The following is a 15,684-nucleotide window of genomic DNA, read 5'->3' as shown; positions in this document are numbered from 1 at the left end:
ATATATATATATATATATATATATATATATATATATATATATATATATATATATATATATATACATTAATACATATGTATACACACACATATATATATACTGTATATCTGTATACAAATGTATGCATACATATATATATATATATATATATATATATATATATATTAGGGCTGTGAATCTTTGGGTGTCCCACGATTCGATTCAATATCGGTTCTTGGGGTCACGATTCGATTCAAAATAAAAAAAAAATTTTTCAATTCAACACGATTCTCTATTCAAAAACTATTTTTTCCCGATTCAAAACGATTCTCTATTCATTCAATACATAGGATTTCAGCAGGATCTACCCCAGTCTGCTGACATGCAAGCAGAGTAGTAGATTTTTGTAAAAAGCTTTTATAGTTGTAAAGGACAATGTTTTATCAACTGATTGCAATAATTTAAATGTATTTTAACTATTAAATGAACCAAAAATATGACTTATTTTATCTTTGTGAAAATATTGGACACAGTGTGTTGTCAAGCTTATGAGATGCGATGCAAGTTTTTTTTTTTTTATAAATGTCTAATGATAATGTCAATGAAGGATTTTTAATCACTGCTATGTTGAAATTGTAACTAATATTGATACTGTTGATAATATTCATTTTTGTTTCACTACTTTTGGTTTGAAACAAAAAATGAATATTATCAACAGTATCAACAGTATCGGCAGTAAGTCGGACACATGTCCAGTGAGGGTTGGACTCCGCCAAGGCTGCCCTTTGTCACCGATTCTGTTCATAACCTTTATGGACAGAATTTCTAGGCGCAGTCAGGGCGTTGAGGGGATCTGGTTTGGTGGCTGCAGGATTAGGTCTCTGCTTTTTGCAGATGATGTGGTCCTGATGGCTTCCTCCGGCCAAGATCTTCAGCTCTCACTGGATCGGTTCGCAGCCGAGTGTGAAGCGACTGGGATGGGAATCAGCACCTCCAAGTCCGAGTCCATGGTTCTCTCCCGGAAAAGGGTGGAGTGCCATCTCCGGGTTGGGGAGGAGATCTTGCCCCAAGTGGAGGAGTTCAAGTACCTCGGAGTCTTGTTCACGAGTGGGGGAAGAGTGGATCGTGAGATCGACAGACGGATCGGTGCGGCGTCTTCAGTAATGCGGACGCTGTATCGATCCGTTGTGGTGAAGAAGGAGCTGAGCCGGAAGGCAAAGCTCTCGATTTACCAGTCGATCTACGTTCCCATCCTCACCTATGGTCATGAGCTTTGGGTCATGACCGAAAGGACAAGATCACGGGTACAAGCGGCCGAAATGAGTTTCCTCCGCCGGGTGGCGGGGCTCTCCCTTAGAGATAGGGTGAGAAGCTCTGTCATTCGGGGGGAGCTCAAAGTAAAGCCGCTGCTCCTCCACATCGAGAGGAGCCAGATGAGGTGGTTCGGGCATCTGGTCAGGATGCCACCCGAACGCCTCCCTAGGAAGGTGTTTCGGGCACGTCCGACCGGTAGGAGGCCACGGGGAAGACCCAGGACACGCTGGGAAGACTATATCTCCCGGCTGGCCTGGGAACGCCTCGGGATCCCCCGGGAGGAGCTGGACGAAGTGGCTGGGGAGAGGGAAGTCTGGGCTTCCCTGCTTAAGCTGCTGCCCCCGCGACCCGACCTCGGATAAGCGGAAGAAGATGGATGGATGGATGGATGGATACTTTTGGTTTGTTCTGTGTCGTGTTTGTGTCTCCTCTCAATTGCTCTGTTTATTGCAGTGTTGCTGGGTCGGGTTTGGTTTTGGAATTGGATTGCATTGTTATGGTATTGCTGTCTATTGTTTTGTGGGATTGATTAATTAAAAAAAAACAAAAAAAACAAAACAAAAAGAGAATCGATTCTGAATCACACAACGTGAGAATCGCGATTCGAATTCGAATAAATTTTTTCCCACACCCCTAATATATATATATATATATATATATATGTATATATATATATATATATATATAATGTGTGTGTGTGTGTGTGTGTGTGTGTGAACATATATTAATATGTTGGATATATAACTAATATAGTGGATATATAATTAATATAATTGAATATTAAGAGTTTACTTTTGCGACAAGCTTCTTAACGTTTTTTTAATCAATCAGAAATATCAATATCAAACACGCCAAACATGGATATGTTTACAGAGCGTGTTTTACAGTGTTTCTATCATGCACTCTATTGGATTTAAGTGGGTGTAACTTAGAAATGTGTTATGGTGTTTGGACCTTTTTCATAATATCCACAATGTTCAGTGAGCAGGTTGTTAAGTGTGACCTGTTGGAAAAAAGTTGCTTTTAAAAAAAAAATTGCACCATGACTAGGGAAGGTTGTTTGGATTGTGTCATACAAGTAAATGCTGTGGTATTATTTAAACATACTTTTAATGGTCATTGATGTTATTTTTTCACATTGTCCGCACAATGGCAGCAAGTTTGTAGCATTCAGAGACCGCCTAGTATTTAAGATTAATTTGAAAGCACTCTGCGTTGTGAGGCATTGATAAACTTACAACGTCTCGCGGGCCAAATTAAAGACCCTGGTGGGCCGCATTTGGCCCACAGGCTGTTGTTTGGACACCACTGGTCCACACAAAAGACAAATATCAGTTTTAATACGACAGTTGACTAATGTAGTAATTGGTGAAAATGACACCGATTAAGAAAAGTGTGCGAGGAAATTGCGAGTATTGGATAAAGTTGCCAGGCCACGCAATATTTGCAGGGATTGGTTGAATTTGCATGAATTCTTGGAAAGACTGGTCAGTTAACGAAACATATTATACAAAACCCAAAACCAGTGAAGTTGGCATGTTGTGTAATTCGTTAAAAAAAAACAGAATGCAAGGATTTGCAAATCCTTTTCAACTTACAGTTTATTCAATTGAATAGACTGCAAAGACAAGATATTTAATGTTCGAACTGAGAAATGTTTTGTTTTTTTTAAATAATCATTAACTTAGAATTTACTGGTAGCAACACTTTGCAAAACAGTTGTCACAGGGGCATTTGTACCACTGTGTTACATAGCCTTTCCTTTTAACAAGACTCAGTAAACATTTGGGAACTGAGGAGACCAATTTTTGAAGCTTTTCAGGTGAAATTATTTCCCATTCTTGCTTGATGTACAGCTTAAGTTGTTCAACAGTCCGGGATCTCCGTTGTGGTATTTTAGGCTTCATAATGCGCCACACATTTTCAATGGGAGACAGGTCTGGACTACAGGCAGGCCAGTCTAGTACCCGCACTCTTTTACTACGAAGCCACGCTGTTGTAACACGTGGCTTGGAATTGTCTTGCTAAAATAAGCAGGGGCGTCCACGATAACGTTGCTTGGATGGCAACATATGTTGCTCCAAAACCTGTATGTACCTTTCAGCATTAATGGTGCCTTCACAGATGTGTAAGTTAACCATGCCTTGGGCACTAATACACCCTCATACCATCACAGATGATGGCTTTTGAACTTTGCGCCTAGAACAATCCGGATGGTTCTTTTCCTCTTTGTTCAGGAGGACACAACGTCCACAGTTTCCAAAAACAATTTAGAATGTGGACTTGTCAGACCACACAACACTTTTCCACTTTGCATCAGTCCATCTTAGATGAGCTCGGGCCCAGCGAAGCCGGCGGCGTTTCTGGGTGTAGTTGATAAATGGCTTTGCATAAGTAGAGTTTTATCTTGCACTTACAGATGTCGCGACCAACTGTAGTTACTGACAGTGGTTTTCTGAAGTGTTCCTGAGCCCATGTGGTGATGTCCTTTACACACTGATGTCGGTTTTTGATGCAGTACCGCCTGAGGGATCCAAGGTCACGGGGTCATTCAATGTTACGTGCGGGGATTTCTCCAAATTATCTGAACCTTTTGATGATATTACAGACCTTAGATGGTGAAATCCCTAAATCCCTTTTTCGTTAAGAAATGTTGATCTAAAAATTAAATTGTTGGGCAATTTGCTCACACATTTGTTCACAAAGTGGTGACCTTCGCCCCATCCTTGTTTGTGAATGACTGAGCATTTCATGGAAGCTGCTTTTATACCCAATCATGGCACCCACCTGTTCCCAAATAGCCTGTTCACCTGTGGGACGTTCTAAATAAGTGTTTGATAAGCATTCCTCAACTTTCTCAGTCTTTTTGGCCACTTGTGACAGCTTTTTTGAAACATATTGCAGTCATCAAATTCCGAATGTGCTAATATTTGCAAAAAATGTAGTTTTCCTGTTCGAACGTTGAGTATCTTGTCTTTGCAGTGTATTCGATTGAATAAAGGTTGAAAAGGATTTGCAAATCATTGCATTCTGTTTTTATTTACGGTTTGTATTTCTATGTATTTTATATCAATAATTTTTGAGGATGAAAACACTTGTTGGGGTTTGTTTACATGCTGTGTGCCACATGTTTGTATGTTGAATGGATGGAGCGTTACCTTTTACACAGGGCACCTCTCCTGTGCAATTAATGAAGATCATGTCGGTGACCAGTTCCTTGATGCCGCTCTCCAACGCCAGCAGTGTGCGTGCCAGCTGGGTCAACACCCGCAACTGGTGGGAGGTCAAACTGAAGCTTCTGCTTTTCACAGGAAGCTCCATCGGTGCTTTGTGGGGAGACAAACAAAGTGTTAACTGACACAGATACAGAGAAGTTGCAGTAAAGTTTACAGTTCAGCGAAGAATAATGAAAGTAGGTTTCTGACATGCACTCATCAGAAAACACCCAGTCTCGCCGAGCGCGACACCTCTTATAAATATCGACCCATTCATGTTTTCCCAATACACCGCATAAACAAAGAGACAGTGAGAGAATATGCAAAACTTTGCACCCCCTACAAGTCATACATGCACATCCATCTCTCTTGGTGAATAACTTTTTTTTTTCCCACTAACCCGCCAATGACCCCCTCGGCAAATATGGATTTCCCATTTTGGAGTCTGCCAAAGACATCACCCGGGGGATGTTCCGCATTAAGCCAGAGAATGGGTGGCGCGGAGATGCGTTGCCATACTCCCAGACACATACACAAATACTTTGTGCGTTGGCCTAAATGAGCTCCGTCGCAAATGCACCCGGGAATGGATGAGCTCCGTATTAGCGCAGCACTCTGAAAGCGTGGTGATGATTGAGAAAAAGCCAATAATTGTAATCATTACCCCTGGATCCTAATGTAATTTAGCCATATTGTTCAAATCTGACACAACACACTGTCCCTTGAGCCGTAATCATGTTTAACCGCTCATGCTGTTTATATGATTATGTTTGTGAAGTGGTCATTTTGAACAACTTCATTTAGAGGGGACACTTTTGGCATTTGCACATGTCAGTCTTTCCTTATAATTGCCACGCGGGAACCAGACCGCCCGACCTCAAGTTTTCCTGGTGTTTGTAAACATCTATTTATGTGCATGCTCGAGTGTGTGCAGGCATGTGCAAACATCGCGTGTGAATACGGGAAGGATTCAAAGATCATTGCGCAACACTCTACCCACCAGTCAGAAGTGCCTGTCTTCAACATTGATGGCCAGCAGCTCACCATCGTTCCACATTTCACCTACCTCGGAAGCGTCCTGTCCCCCACCTGTAACATCGATAATGACATCCAGGTTCGTGTTGGGTTAGCGTCTTCTGCCTTCGGTAGGCTCAAAACCAGGGTCTTCCTGAACAGAAACCTGACCGTTTCCACCAAAGCAGCTGTTTACAAAGCAGTTTGTCTGTCCACACTGCTATACGGCTCGGAAGCCTGGACCCCTTACCAAAGGCACGTCAGAATCCTGGAGAGATACCACATCCGCTGCCTGCAACGGATCCTGGGTCTGACCTGGCAGGACAGAGTCCCACATGTGGATATTTATGATCGGACCCAAACACCCAGCATCCAAGTGTTCCTTGCGCTAAGACATCTGCGCTGGGTGGGGCATGTAATCCGCATGCCCACCCAGAGGCTCCCCCGACAGATCCTCTACGGCCAACTCCAGGAAGGCTGTAGGTCTCCTGGGGGTCAGCGGAAACGCTACAAGGACCACATAAAAACCCTCCTGAAGCGCTGTGCTATCCAGCCTTCCGCACTGGAAGTCTTGGCTGCTGATCGCCACACCTGGCGCAACTGCAGTCACGCCGGCATTGCTCATCTCCAGGAGCAGACCACTGAGAGGAGAAAACAACAACGTTTACAGCGACATCAACGCGCTGCAGGGGCCCCCCTCTCAAGCGTGGACTACATCTGCCCCACATGTGGCAAACCATGCGGGTCACGCATTGGCCTGCACAGCCACATGCAATGGCATATACGAAACCCCCCTCAATAACCCATTACTGGAGCAACGTCATCATCGTAATCGATGGACAGCCACAAGCATAATTGCCACGCGGGAACCAGACCGCCCGACCTCAAGTTTTCCTGGTGTTTGTAAACATCTATTTATGTGCATGCTCGAGTGTGTGCAGGCATGTGCAAACATCGCGTGTGAATACGGGAAGGATTATTTGCCGCGCGGCCACATCGGTGTGTGTGTGTCTGTGTGTGTGTGTGTGTGTGTGCAATTAAACTGCACGCGGGGAAAAAAAAAACCTCCTCCATAATGGGGCCCGGTGGGAGAATGCGCTCTGGGTGCATGTGCACACGCATGACCCGGCTGACACCCGCGTGCTTGCCTTTGCCTCGGCGGCCCACACGTCCGCACACGCAAACACCAATCATGTCTATTTGTGGAGACACCGGCGCATGGACTGGCTGCTACGGCGATCCAAAATGGATGAGGCAGGGACACGTTGCAGACGGAGTGGCTGGAATTACTTCCCAACCCCGACCACTAATGAGAGCGTAGCGCCTTTTAACTACCACTTCCTCCGATCCTGGTCATCACCTTTGCTAAGAGTATCATCTCTCCTTCCCCGGCATTCGAGTCCATTTACCGTCCTACCCGAGCCTGCACACTAAATAATCCACTTGGCCATGACCTTGATGTTTAGCAGGGCACTTTCATCCAGGTGCGCGGGCTATATGGGTATTTATGTTCTTCTTCCCGGCCAAATAGCCCTATGGCTATAGCTGTCTAGTACACTGCCATCTAAACCTCATTAAACCTTTGTCACAACACTGAGGGCAAATGGAAGCTCTCATAGCAGCTTGATGGAGAGGGTGTGCTTAAAAGCACCCAGGTGTGTCATACGGCATCGTCCCGTGGAGCAGAATGAGTCAGGGAAGGGTTCGAGCAAAGGTCAGTGTAGTGAGAATCAATGAGGGGAAGGCTGAAAGCAGGCTAAATATATGTTTAAATAGGAGAGATCCTCCATACGGTGGGATGATGTTCTTGCAGACAAAAATCGATGTTTTCTTATATTATCCTATACATCACCACAGAAGCTGACACGTAATAGCTTAGTATGCGCAGGAGAGTGTGTGTGCGTGTTTGGAGCTTGAAACGACGAAAACAATGTAACAGGGTTGTACGGTATACCGGTATTATCAAATCAAATCAAATCAACTTTATTTATAGAGCACATTTAAAATTTACCACAGGGGTAGCCAAAGTGCTGTACAATGAGCAGGTTAAAAGATAAAACGAGTACCAAGCAAACACAACACAACACAAACAGAACACGACAAAAAATAAATAATTAGAATAGAATTAATAAAAACATAAAAACATAAAAACAGGATCACAGCAGGTGTATTATGGGGCGCCATTGCAGGATGGATATCACTCAGTGTTAAAAGCCATGGAATAAAAGTATGTTTTTAAGAGAGATTTAAAAACAGGAAGAGAGGAGGCTTGTCTAACACTCAGGGGTAGGTCGTTCCAGAGCTTGGGAGCAGCAACGGCGAAAGCTCTGTCACCTCTAAGCTTCAGCCTTGTGTCAGGGACCGTCAACAGCAGCTGATCGGCTGATCTTAAGGATCGGGTGGGGCAGTAAGGCTGAAGGAGGTCGGAGAGATAGGTTGGCGCGAGGTTGTTTAGACATTTAAAAACAAATAAAAGGAGTTTAAAATGTATTCGGTAACGCACAGGGAGCCAGTGAAGGGACGCTAAAATAGGGGTGATGTGCTCACGTCTGCGGGTCTGTGTTAGCAGACGAGCAGCAGAGTTCTGCACGAGCTGCAGGCAGGCGAGGGAGGCCTGGCTAATGCCAACATACAAGGCATTACAGTAATCAAGACGAGTCGAGATAAAGGCGTGGATTAATTTCTCAAGATCATGTCTTGATAGAAGCGGTTTCACTTTCGCTATTTGGCGTAATTGATAAAAACTTTTTTGAACGACGCTGCTGATTTGTTTTTCGAATTTAAAATCTCAGTCAAACTTTACCCCCAGGTTTGTGACAGAGTCGCTGAGATACGGGGTCAGAGTGCCGAGGTCAACGTTGGGGGAGGGAGAGCGACTTGGACCGAACAACATAACTTCTGTTTTATCTTCATTTAGGCTCAGGAAGTTAGCTGAAAGCCAGACTTTGATGTCGTGCAGGCAGTCAATAAGACGTTGAACCGTGTTATTTTGTGCCATGGGAAAATAAATCTGGCAATCATCGGCATAAAAATGAAATGCAATACTGTACTTCCTAAAAATAGAACCAAGGGGGAGAAGGTAAAGCGCAAATAAAATTGGGGCAAGGATTGAGCCCTGGGGGACCCCATGTGGTAAAGGAGCTGTGGACGACATAAAACTGTCTACTTTTACACAAAAACTCCTGTCGGTTAGGTACGACCGGAACCAGTTGAGGGCGGCGCCCTTAATGCCCACACAGTTCTCAAGACGAGTGATTAAGGTGGCGTGGTCGACGGTGTCGAACGCAGCAGACAGATCTAAAAGCACCAGGACAACATATTTACCAGAATCAGTGGACAGGAGGATATCGTTAAAAACTTTTAGAAGCGCTGACTCTGTGCTGTGGAGGGCTTTAAAACCGGACTGGAACAGCTCAGTGATACCATTATCCTCTAAGAAGGGCAGCAACTGACTGTAGACAACCTTCTCTAATATTAGTATAGTACCGCAATACTAATGAATCATTTTCATATATACCGCCTCTTAAAAGTACCGGTCTGCCAACCCCACGTCACGTCGTGTCATTGCTGGTTTACAAACAGAGGAGCATGTTAGGCAGCGCACAATTACGCAGTACTTACAAGCAGACACAGTGTGTCGACAGAAAAGGGAAAATGGACGCATTTTGGCTTAAAAACTAAAGATAAAGCTGAAGTCATAACACTGAAACGCCCTCAGGAGGAGGTGCTTTAAGACATGGCTAGCTCGCTGGCGGCTAAAGTCGATCCGCAGTCGGCAGTGTTTTAGCTACTTCTAAATCACTAATCCTTGCCTCCATGGCGACAAATAAAGTAAGTTTCTTACAAGTACCATTATCACTGCAGGACAGCTAAACATGCTTCACTACACACCGTAGCTCACCGGCGTCAAAATGTAAACAAACGCCATTGGTGGATCTACACCTAACATCAGTTACAGGTACATATCTAGTCGATACTACTATGATTACGTCGATATTTTTTGGCATCACATCTTTTTTCGTTTAAAAAAAATGTATATTATGCTTATAAAGTCAGGAAATATGTCCCTGGACACATGAGGACTTTGAATATGACCAATGTATGATCCTGTAACTACTTGGTATCGGATTGTTACCCAAATTTGTGGTATCATCTAAAACTGTAAAGTATCAAACAACAGAAGAATAAGTGATTATTACTACGGAAGTGTAGATAGTGAAGTGAAGTGAATTATATTTATATAGCGCTTTTCTCTAGTGACTCAAAGCGCTTTTACATAGTGAAACCCAATATCTAAGTTATATTTAAACCAGTGTGGGTGGCACTGGGAGCAGGTGGGTAAAGTGTCTTGCCCAAGGACACAACGGCAGTGACGAGGATGGCGGAAGCGGGGATTAAACCTGGAACCCTCAAGTTGCTGGCACTCTACCAACCGAGCTATACCGCCCCACAGATAGAACATGTCAAGAGAGAAAGTACGCAGATATCAACAGTAAATGAACAAGTAGATTAATAATTCATTGTCTACCACTTGTCCTTGATAATGTTGACAAAATAATAGGTAGATAAATGACACAATATGTTACTGCATATGTCAGCAGACTAATTAGGAGCCTTTGTTTGTTTACTTACTACTAAAAGACAAGTTGTCTTGTATGTTCACTATTTTATTTAAGGACAAACTTGCAATAAAAAAACATATGTTTAATGTACCCAAAGATTTTTTGTTAAAATAAAGCCAATAATGCCATTTTTTGTGGTTCCCTTTATTTAGAAAAGTACCGAAAAGTATCGAAAAAATGTTGGTACCGGTACAAAAATATTCAATCAATCAATCAATCAATCAATCAATCAATCAGAGTTTACTTATATAGCCCTAAATCACGAGTGTCTCAAAGGGCTGCACAAGCCACAACGACATCCTCGGCTCAGACCCCACATCAGGGCAAGAAAAAACTCAACCAAATGGGTTGACAATGAGAAACCTTGGAGGGGACCACCCCCTCCCCATTGGTATCGGGACAATACTACAATGTAACACAAAACGCAACAAAACAAACAAAACCGAGCAGGTATTTTTGGCCAGCCATCCTGTCGGTCTCTCCCGCGGGTTCCAGCGCACATTTCCACTGCTCTTGACTGGCAGGGAACACAGGCGAGTGGAAGAGACGGCGGTGAAAGGGAAACATCGGAGGGAGCGAGGCGGGGAAAAAAAGGGAATTCCCTCAGCAGTTGTTATTGATTCCGGGTGTTTACGGGCGAATAGTTTAATGCCGTTTACAAAACAGAACACATGCAACCGGTGACAAAAAGGTAAACAATTGCTGTGTGGCGGGTTGCCAAATCCCCAGACTGATGAAGAGCATTTCCCCTTTTGGCTGCACTTATTGCCACTTCATTTCCTCTTAGCACACAACACTCTCTCCTTCTTGGCACCTCTCCTCTCGCTCAGAGGTGGGGAAGGCAGGCTTTTTTGCCGTCTGGCTATTCTCTGTCCTTCCCTGACCCAGGAGGCCCGGTTCTTCCTAAGAGAGCCATTAGGAAGGGAATTGCATGTGTCTGACATGGCCGAAAACCAATTATGAGACACTTTCTACCAAATGATACCCAAGTCTTTGGGGAGCGGGCAATCATGCAATAATTCAGCCACTGATTTAATTTCTCTCCAGCATAGTGGCTCACCCTGGCTCCTATTTTCATTCTTTCTCCCATTCTGCTTGTTGGAGGTGTAAATCGGACCGCCAGGACTGTGGTCTAAACGTCTCTCGCCACACTGCCCACTGGCTTTTTACATACTCCGCGCACTGGCTTCAATGACTACATTTCCATGCACTAAATTAACATACATTCCGGACTATATGGTGCTACTTTTTTCCTACGCTTTGAATCCTGCGGCTTATAAAACAGTGCAGCTAATTTATGGACATCTTTTTTTTCACACAATGCGAAGTGTTGAAAAAAAAACAGGCAAAGACACTGAATAGGTGTGTTATTGCTTATGTTATGGCGCCATCTTTTGGATGAGTTTGCTCACTGCAGGTGCTGCATTGCTCTTAAAGTTAAAGTTAAAGTACCACTGACAATCACACACAGTAGGTGTGGTGAAATTACCCTCTGCATTTGACCCATCCCCTTGTTAACACCACTTGGGAGGTGAGGGGAGCAGTGAGCAGCAGCGGTGGCCGCGCTCGGGAATCAAATTGGTGTTTTAACCTCCAATTCCAACCCTTGATGTTGAGTGCCAAGCAGGGAGGTAATGGGTCCCATTTTTTTAGTCTTTGGTATGACTTGGCCAGGGTTTGAACTTACCACCTACCTATTTCAGGGCGGACACTCTAACCACAAGGCAAATTATTCAAGATGATTCAAGATGATTTATTGTCAATTCTTAACATGCACAAGACACATAAGAACTGAAAAGTATATTTTCGGCACAGTCCCACTAAGAGCACACATACGTTACAGGGAGACGAGACAAGACCGCCGACGACGCAGCCATTTTTACGGCGCTCCTTAAAAAAAGGTGAGAAAAATGTGATATTGGGAAAGGGGGGAGAGTAAAAAAATATCAGTCAAAGGCTGGATACGCAAGAGGGGGTCCAGACTGAGTCCAAGGGAAAAAACCTCATTTGCAATGCAAACATAAACACGTTACATTTAGTCGCAACAGAGGGAGGGGGAGTTGGAGCAAACAAGCGGTGGTGAAGGCGGTGGTTTGGTGTATGCCCAATCAACTTGGGTGTGATGTTGAAGTGTTTTTGTGGACTGGGACCGATCTCAAAGTTCGACACCAGGTGCTTGTTGAGAAAAAGGGAGGTCAAAAGCGTCCATCGTTGAGGAGTCCTCGGGGGAGTTTTTCAGAACAGCCTGTTCCTGATAACACAGCGTCAAGGCCATTCGAGGGAGTCAAATCGTAGATTAGGATGTTGTTTTTCTTCGAGCAGACAGAAAACAATGACTTGCCTGCCCTATTGTCCATGCTGGTTTTCTCTCAAATTCAATTCAATTCTCCTTCTCAGCAAACTTCTCCAAGATGTGATCCATCTTGCGATTCAGATCAGAAATCGCCGCAGTCTGTGTTCCCACAGCCCGACCCAATCCTTCCATTGCGACGAAAAGCCTTTGGGCCCCTTGAGTGGCTGCCATCGTCTTCCGAATTTGACGATACACCAGAGCAATGCCTAGCCCAATCAGCAGGAGCCCCGCGATCACGGTACCAAATAGGTAGATGTCTTCCACGTCCTCGATGGAAAGGACTAAGAGGCACATGATTCTCCATTTATCCCAGGAGTCTCTCACGTACCCCGCAGCAATGGTTCCATCAGGGCAGCTAGGCTCCCCCGAACCTCTTTTCCTTGTCGAAAAGACTTTGTCAATTGCGTCGAGAGTTCAGCTGATCATATCCATGTTTGATGTTTAGATTTGAGGACAGCGCAAAGAAAGAGGCTTCAAAAAAGTTCAGACAGACAAATGAGCAGGCTAAAGCAGGCTTCTGTTTAGACTGAGCTCTCTGTTATGTTTGGGTCGCAGGGTCATTTCCCCAAGATGCAGATGGATGTCAGGAAGCGGCGTGCAGGTCGGAAGAATGATTTATTCCAATAAATCGAGCCAAAATACAAAAAGTGGTGCCGATGGCACGGGAAGTTATAGTAAGCTCAGCACAGGACTAGCCAAAACCAGAACAAGAAGCAGGAATCACTAACATAACTTGCTGTGTGTTGCAAAACAAAACTACCAGGCAGAGTATGGCACGAGGCAGGAATAAATAGCTCTCTGATTAGTGACCGGGAGAAGGTGAGCGTCCCGACCACTAATCAGAGGCAGGTTACAATAGTCAGCACCCATGGCAACAAATAAACAAACCAGGGTGCTGAAACTGAACTAAATCAAGAACTACAGAAATACTAAACTGAACAAAACACAATCCGGGTAATGGAACATCGCACTTTCAACCCGTCTTCTAGTCGTCCATAGCGTTTCTACTCATAAGGATCCTTCATCCATCCCTCCAAGCAACGTTTTTAAGTTTTACAGTATAACTAAAATAATTCTTACTTACTAAACCGTCCGATGTGTGATGTCTGTAGGATAGTTATGGATGAAAATGTTCATGCATATTTGTATGTGCTATCGCAATGTAATGAAACTGGCATCGTTAGCATTAGCTAATAAGCTAACACGTTTCTGACTGTCGACGTTAGTATTATAACTTACAATGCCATTCTCTTTGCATTGTTTCAATTTTGTAAATTCACCAAAACATCACCTTAGACTAACTGAGTCTGTTTAGCTGATTGGAGAGCTAGATTCCACAGCTAGTGGGTTCATGACGATGACTTGTGTTTTGTTTGATCAGCCGTTTTACTGCCGTGTTACAAACACAGTTTGGAAACGATTAAGGTATGTGAATAAACATTTACAAAATCTTTCAGTGTAAAGAACTCATTTCACAACGTACAGTAAGGAAGTGATTCTGGCTCCATTTCTGGGTGGATCAACAATGAGAGGAAGGTGGGGCGGTTGATTATTTCTTAATGCAGTCTGCTGAAAATGATGGAAAGTGCCACTCTACATACTAACTGAAGCGATGGTCAAAGTTGGAATTGCCACAAAATACATTTTAGTCTGGCGACTAAAGTAGTGCACAACCCCCCCCTCCCAACTTGTTCCTGCTGTCTCAATGTAAGGAACCAAGAAAAGTGTTCATATCATTTAGATTCTTAAATTAATGCACAAAACCAGTTCAGAATCAGAATCAAAATCACTATCTATCTAATGAGAACATCTCCTGTACCTTATATATGGCGATATGGTGCTGCTGTACAATTTAAATCGTTGTGTCTGGCCCACGGCCTAATGGCACATTTTCACTTTAGCCCTTTAGAGGCAAAAAGTAAGGGCACATCTGGCCTTTATAATTAAACTTAAGGGTGCCATATTATGATTTTTTTTTTTCTCAATTTAAAACATTTCATTGTGGTCTACATAGATGATATGTCAGAAAAAGAAAGTTGATCCGGGTCACAGCACCATAATTTTTTAGGTCCGGCCAATTGGGCCCTGTAAGACCTGCCTGATCCCTGGCTAAGTGAGTAACACACCTAATTACCTTTTAACATTTATTTAGGCTATTGCATCCGGGGCAAAAGCGAGGAGTTCAGTTAGTCATATTGACTATTTATAAGAATAAGCAAGACATTTTAGTCCCTCAGGCTAAAGTTATCCAGGGTATATCCCACCTAACCTTATCCTTGTCCACACACACACACACAATGCCACCTTTTAAGACCCCATCCCCCCTCCGTCGGCGCAATGCGGCCTAGTACGCGTGCGCGAAAAAAAATGTGCGCGTCATGGTCACCTCTGACCTGGAAGTGTATTCTTACCCTGTGTTTCAATGTAGACTATTGCCACATTTCTTTTAATAGTAAAGCTTGCTTGCCTCACCATCAGCAGCTGTTAGACTATTGTAGTGAATCACACCTGAGCCATCATACATGAATCATATCTTCAATGGACGTGTGAAAGTAAATGTGATAAAGAACATTTTTACAACAATCAATCTAGGGATCTAGATAACTGGTCGGGACACTGTGCTTGTAGGCTGGAATTGGTGGTCGTACTTGATGGCCGCAACCACTTCATGGCTTCACAATAGTTATGGAGTACAAAACTAGACGTTGAGTAATCGCTCGACATACATGGCAGACAATAACTAGTAAAAGTCTGCTTTGCCAGTCCAAATGCATTTGCTGTTTTCCGTAGTCTTCCCTCGTCCACGGGAGCCCGCATTCATTCTCGTTGTCTCCCCTTCGACAAATGGACAAACTTTTTTGCTGAGTAGAATCACAGCTGACCTGGACATTCGAAAGTTCTCTTGCCGTTCCTTAGGCACAACACACTTGTTGACAAACATATTCCACCAGGCTGCCGTTCTTCCAGGCCTTATTCAAAACCGTCGCTCAACATTGCTATGTTGCCGTCTGAGATGTGCTGTATCCCAAATAGCTGCAATTGCCCGTTTCCTTCTCTTAAGGTATTCATGTGTGATTCCGACAAGCCTCTGTACATTTAGAAGAAGGAGAAACATGGGTATGTCCGGATGACTCGCCTCCATCTTTTCAGTGGTTACCTCCGAGTTACGAAAACAATTGTTATGAAG

At 43.8% G+C, this 15,684-nt stretch overlaps 1 protein-coding gene across 3 annotated transcripts in view; it reads right to left on the bottom strand.

The window, feature by feature from the left end:
• kiaa0825 (KIAA0825 ortholog) overlaps positions 1–15,684 on the bottom strand; it is a 573,303-nt gene that overhangs the window by 463,033 nt on the left and 94,586 nt on the right. For all 3 annotated transcript variants that reach the window (XM_061986612.1, XM_061986613.1, XM_061986614.1), the window contains exon 7: positions 4,452–4,619. In XM_061986612.1, coding sequence (XP_061842596.1) covers positions 4,452–4,619 — 168 coding nt within the window. The remainder of the gene's footprint in view (positions 1–4,451; positions 4,620–15,684) is intronic.

This window comes from Nerophis lumbriciformis, linkage group LG12 (genome assembly GCF_033978685.3).
Source record: "Nerophis lumbriciformis linkage group LG12, RoL_Nlum_v2.1, whole genome shotgun sequence".
Lineage (NCBI taxonomy): Eukaryota > Metazoa > Chordata > Actinopteri > Syngnathiformes > Syngnathidae > Nerophis > Nerophis lumbriciformis.
The sequence above is the reverse complement of the archived record's forward strand: the minus strand, read 5'-3'. Positions and strand labels throughout refer to the sequence as shown.